The 6,122-nt window shown below is 39.4% G+C and overlaps 1 protein-coding gene across 1 annotated transcript; it reads right to left on the reverse strand.

Moving 5' to 3' along the window:
- Positions 1 to 2,139: 2,139 nt before the first annotated feature.
- LOC105904731 (phospholipase A2 inhibitor and Ly6/PLAUR domain-containing protein) lies at positions 2,140 to 3,788 on the reverse strand. Its single transcript, XM_031576152.2, has 5 exons — positions 3,628 to 3,788; positions 3,331 to 3,447; positions 2,970 to 3,113; positions 2,670 to 2,780; positions 2,140 to 2,443 (listed from the first exon to the last, which is right to left on the reverse strand). Exons 1-5 carry the CDS (start codon positions 3,674 to 3,676, stop codon positions 2,244 to 2,246), a joined length of 621 nt encoding a protein of 206 aa, XP_031432012.1. The 5' UTR covers positions 3,677 to 3,788; the 3' UTR covers positions 2,140 to 2,243.
- Between the last annotated feature and the right edge of the window lie 2,334 nt (positions 3,789 to 6,122).

Genomic DNA, 6,122 nt, shown 5'->3' on the forward strand with positions numbered 1-6,122 from the left:
ACCGGTGCCAAATACCAATAAGTATTAAAGGTGTGTTACTGCAGGTTACTTTAGTTTTCGTAAATAACTGTCAGTGAGAAGGATGCCCTTTTTAGCTTGAGTACCTGTCCCCCAATTCTCTGTGTGCGTCCCTGATTTTGATGGTGTGAATGGAACGGAGAAGTGTAAAGCATTCTAGTTTCCCATATCCGTTCGAGTTTACCCCTTTAGACAGCAGCACACCCCCCAATCAACAGGCAGCACCCTCCAATGGTTACAATAAACACATCTAAAACAGTTCCAAATCTCATGGAGGGAGTTATGTGTATATGTGTATTAAGTCCCTCTATATTATATTTGTTAAACTCATATTTACCACATGAACAGAAACCAGCGAGCCAGCCTGTCAGAGATCTAAAGGAAAAGCAATTTGAAATAAAGAATTAAATGCCAATAGACCAATCTCTGTCTTGATACCTGTTGCGCCCCTCCTCACCCCTGTTGCGCCCCTCCTCACCCCAACTGCTTGAGGTTTTGAGTAGAATATATAAAAAAAAAAAAAAAAAAGATTTATTTCATGAAAACACAGTGCTCAACACTGTCCATTAACAACTCTAAACAAACTGTAAAATTGGGCATGAGAGGTTTAGAGCAGAATGGTTTAAGAAACTTTGGGTTGGGTTCCAGAGGTTTAAACATTGGGTAGTAGAGGTTTAGAGTAGACTAGATTCAGAAACATTGTGTGCAAGAAGTTTAAAACAGAGTAGATTAAAAAAACACAGGGTGTAGAGGTTTAGAGCAGAATAGAGTGAGAAAGACTGGATGATACCAGTGGTTTAGAGCAGAATAGATTCAGAAACACTGGATTATACTAGAGGTTTAGAGCAGAATAGATTCAGAAACACTGGATAATACTACATGTTTTCGAATGCCAATTCGGTACCCTTCGTCCAACTGCTCTGCAATACTCAGTCTTCCAAAGAGGTTTACCTTCAGGCTGTTATTTAGATGGCTAAGGCCAGATTCATGCTTTTACATTTTTCAGTAAAGTGCTTTAGATCCCTTATTCCCGTTGTAATCCAGAGTGTTTCAGACCCAGGACTTTGGAACAACAAGACAGGGGAACCAAAAAAATGCATTACTAACTGAACAACCAGCTAACCAACTCTGCTTAGCATAGAATGCAGGTTTGACGAGAAGCTCCGGGTGCTATCAATGGTCTGCGCAAGTTTGAGTGTTGGTGTGTGTGGCTATGCTAAGGCCAGTGAATGTGTAATCTGTGTGATTAAGGTAGAAGAGGGAAATGGTTAGTTATTAATGCAACACCCTGTGTCTCTGGGAAACAGTCCTAACAATAACCCTTGGATGGTGGAAGCCAACTACCAAATAACCCTGAATACATCCCAAAAGTCATGTTCGGCGAACAAAACAAATCAAATACATACCAACATCACTAGGAGGGAAACATACCAGACAGAGTAAAATGGTGGAACAGAAAACCGCATCAAGTCAAACCCCAAAAGATGCTTACATTAGTTTTCAAGTCAAACCCCAGAAGATGATTAAATTCGTTTTATTACAGGAATAATCAATGGCACAAACACTTCAAAGGATGATTGCAACTGCGGTCCTACTACCCTCTGCAATGTTTTTTTTTTTTACACACACACACACACACACTGTCTCTCTCACACACACACACACACAAACACACACTGTCTCTCACACACACACACACACACAAACACACACTGTCTCTCACACACACACACACACACACGCACTCTCTCTCTCTCCCTCTCTCTCTCTCTCTCTCTCACTGGTAATTATAAGGCAAAACTATCAATGGACACCCATAAATGATTCAGGTGAGTTCCAAATTCACATAAAATGAACAATCACACCACATGTAAATTGTTCATTGTTTCAATTAAAGGGACACTTTGGGATTTTTGAACCTAGGCCCTAGCAAGATGTGATGAGCGTCCTGAAATGTTCATCTTGAACAAAGAAATTGCTTAATGACCACTTGTTTTCTTCCTAAATGGATTTAAACATTTAAGAAAGCTGACGTGATATAAATGTGTCCAGTAGTTATTTAAATAGTTTCTGAAATATTAAAAGCACATGAATGAAAAGAAACACACGGTAACAAATGAATGAAAACAAATCTTTGTTTATTTGCTTTAACAGCCATTAACAAGTTTGTGTTGAAAATAGCAGCCCATCCCCAAGCAGAGGAGTCACCCTGAGATGAAGCCAGCTCAGTGGAAGAGCAGAACAGAGCCCAGGGGCCACAGCAGGAACAGGACACTGTGTGTAGCACTCCAGGCACTGTTGCACAGATTCCCCTCACAGCAGGTCACTTCCGCAGACACCGAGCCCAGCGACTGTGAAGCCCCTCCAGAGCACATACTTTGGGTAGCACAGCCCTTTACGGTAGAGCTCTGTCCAGCTACACTAACTAGTGGTGGAAGGGAAAAACAGGAGGGAGGGAGAGAGTTAGAAACAATAATATATCAATACATAACAATAAAGCAATAGATTACATAACTAAAGTTATACTTTTCCACTCTTACAGTGTTACATACCCTCGACTGGTATGCTCTTCTACTGTGTAGAAATATATTTTGCCATTTTGTTCAAAATACATAGTACTGCACACACCACACTCCCACAAATAAACACACCTGTTGCAGAGAGACAGCGATCCTCATCACCGGCACATTGATTCCTTGATGAGCAGTCCGCCGACTCACAGGTGAAACACTGCCTCCCATTGGCCGTGCCAACTACTGGAGCTGAAAGATAAACCATGCTTTCATGTTCAGCTTTGTAGAATTTCTATTGTTTTACCCAAAAAGGGCAGGAACAATTGATTTGGGCATTAGATTAAGAAGACAATGACTAAATAGTCACTAAATTGATCCCATAGCCTCCTTCCTGAACATTAGATTCATCATTAGATTCCATCAGCACAAAATAATTACCTGGAGGCCTTCCGGTGTTGCAGTTGTTTGTGTTACAGCACAAGGTGCTCTGTATGATCCTTACACTTCCTAAGTTCAGGGAACCATTGATACATTGTGCAGATGGGGCGCAGCTTTTGACATTTACTTCAGCAGTTGAACCCCCTGCAAACAAACAACAACAAAAATTATGTAGTCATGAGGAAAACACAAACCCATAATCCAATTGATGGACCGATAGAAACCACACAAAAAGAAAGAAGTCTAGACTTCAGTGTAAGGAAGTTAAGCTTCTCTCTTTATCTACAGTAAAAACTTTTTTATAAAAAATGTATTCAATCAACTGTCAGTGTTTGTCAAAGTGAAGGGTACAGTTTCTCACCTGCTACAGTTGCAGCGGTGACGCTGGCACACGAGTCAGCACCTGCGGGACACTGCTGTGAGTCTCCACTGCAAGATCCACCCACATTAGTGCATGTAATGCACTGCAGTCCTTTTGCTAGGGATGATTCAAGTTTAAGTTGATTTTGAAGTTATTTTGTCCAAAGCAACTAAATGTGCTACATGAACTAAATATGCTACATGATCTAAAAGAACTAAATGAACAAAGAATTAGTGTGTCTTGCCCCTGTCACATTTCAACAGATTACTTCATTTTCAGATGACATCATTTTCTTACCTTGAGACACAAGCAGGCACATCGCAACAAAAATGACTTCAATCACCATCTTGACGGTATATTGTTCAACGTAGATGTCTCTGCCTTTATATTGGTCTCTGCATTGATGGGAGGGTCCATCAGTCAAAATGAAACTGTACTTCTCCACGTGAAATGAAAGTGAACTTTTCCTTGTGAAATGAAAGTGAACTTCTCCTCGTGATATGAAAGTGAACTTTTCCTTCTCTCAACAAGGCATCTGGTAAAACTGATATGGAACTAGGGAACTAGTGATAGATAGTGAGGAGGCAGACTTTTCCTAAAACTATATGTTATGTGTTGTGTCCGTATTGTAACTAAAATGAATTTGTCATGTCTTTGTTTCCCCTCGTGTCAGTCGGCACGTGTCCTGAACGAGCGAGTTGTGTTGGAACATTACATTTTACATTGGTAGAAGACAACATGTGCAAACATTGTTACATTACATTTTACATTGGTCAACAGGTCTGTGTGGTTCAGTGATGATGGTGAATATTGAAAACTGGTTGACTAGTGGGCTATAACTAGTCTAGCGCCACTAAAACTACCTGACAGATTTTCATGACACTTGGTGAAGGAGTGGAGCATGGGCCAAGGAAGAACTCTTTAAAATCTTGAGCAGATCGGGCTCATGGTACCGTTCCAGCATTTATTTTTTTCACTTTCTGTAACAATTGGCCTTGGCGAGGGTCTGCTCTCTCCTAGTGCCTTTCTAGTAATTATTATTCAGTTGAGTGTGAAAATCTTTAAGATTTTAGTGAGATCCGTGTGACATTTAGTGTCACGTACGTGAGACGTGAGACATGTTGCATATGGGGCGCCGTTTGTAAAATGTTGCACGTTCTAAAACCCTGCTCAGTTTTGGTACATTTAGCATTATCATATGGGGGAAAAAAGCACAACAATATTCAAATGTCACTTTTTCAAACATTTAGAGAGATATTCATGTAAGGATAATGTTTGGCAGTAACACAAAGTTGTTGAATAATATAAATATTTCATCTAAATGTAAATGTTAAATATAAATGCAAATGTTAAATGTAAATGTAAATGTAAATATTAAATATAAACGTAAATGTTCAATGTTATATATAAATGTTAAATATAAGTGTTAAATGTAAATGTTAAATGTAAATGCTAAATGTAAATGCTAAATGAAAATGTTAAATGTAAATGTTAAATGTAAATGTTAAATGTAAATGTTAAATGTTCAGTCTACATGTCAGATTTGAAGACTAAACCTTACAATATTTACGGTAATTGGCTTTCATAGTTTTCACGTCACGTCAGAATTGCCAGCTTGCGGGCAAGAAATACACTCCACAGCTGTCTACCACTGGAATTTATACAGGAACTGACCATCTTTCATTCGAGATTATTTAATATATCCGCTTTAAAATGGTCTGACATAGGTAGTAAAATGCCAGACAGTTGTTGCTCGGTTGGCTGTTCTACTCCTGGTTCTATTTTTGCTACCTGCTGAGCACGGTAATCCATAGAAAATACACTGAAAATGGCCTCTAGAGCGTTCTACCCAAACATACAAACACATTTATGACAAAATATCTTTGAAATGACACTACTGAAACTCAAAAATATCACCCCCATGATTTTAATGTGTTTTGTGGTGATTTGTACAGATTGACCCACACCCCATAAGAAGACACAGCTGCTGAACTCAAATTAACTAATCTGCTGTCTGTAGGGTTGCTTTGCCGTTCTGTTGCAGCATCACTTCTAGTGTGCTTGACAAACTTCTGGGACGTTTCTGCACTGCAGTTGGTGTGTCTCGACTTGTGAACAACTATGATAAACACGATACATACCAAACAAAACAGCCAAGTGAAGAACTATGATAAACGTGATACGTACGAAAAGAGAAGCTGCTCCATGGCGAGATTTGTCTGTCTGTGAGAACAGGCCTCTCTACTGGAGAGAGCTGTAAATGCAGCCAGCTAGGCCGACCGCTGGATAACACTAATACAATTAGATGGATTTTCTGCTTGCGCTCAAACATTTGTTCTAAGTAGTGGATAAATATAGTTCCATCTTTAGCTACACAGCACATGAGAGAAAGAATATTTCCAATTATCTACATGCAACAAACAGAGTATTTTTGCTTCACTGTAATAAAACAAGTTTATAAAGCATGGCCAAAAAATGACCCTCACTCAATTGTCATGTTTCCACTCTGCCATACACGGCACAAATCTTGGAGCAAGACCATTTCAATGGGTCTATGTCTATGGACATTCTCTACATGGGCTTTGTTTAACGGAATGACAGACAAATACAAACTTCTAAGGAGGACACAGACTTTTTTCTCAGGGTGTGCATAAAGACGAGGATCTCTGTACTTAATTGCACTTTGCCCAGGAGAAATAAAATCTCTGTCAATGGGCCACTCCAGTTAACCATTACACAACCTGCCATGTGTAACTGTATTGGATGTGTTACAAGTTTTGAATGAACCCTGC

This window comes from Clupea harengus, chromosome 11 (assembly GCF_900700415.2).
Source record: "Clupea harengus chromosome 11, Ch_v2.0.2, whole genome shotgun sequence".
Lineage (NCBI taxonomy): Eukaryota > Metazoa > Chordata > Actinopteri > Clupeiformes > Clupeidae > Clupea > Clupea harengus.

What these genes read in the sequence shown, in the direction of transcription:
- LOC105904731 (XM_031576152.2), bottom strand. Translation starts at nt 3,676, where the DNA reads ATGGTGATTGAAGTCATTTTTGTTGCGATGTGCCTGCTTGTGTCTCAA. An exon ending in CACCGCTGCAACTGTAGCAG is followed by an intron (nt 3,114 to 3,330) that starts GTGAGAAACTGT and finishes GTTTGTTTGCAG; the next exon opens with GGGGTTCAACTGCTGAAGTA. An exon ending in CAACACCGGAAGGCCTCCAG is followed by an intron (nt 2,781 to 2,969) that starts GTAATTATTTTG and finishes TTTATCTTTCAG; the next exon opens with CTCCAGTAGTTGGCACGGCC.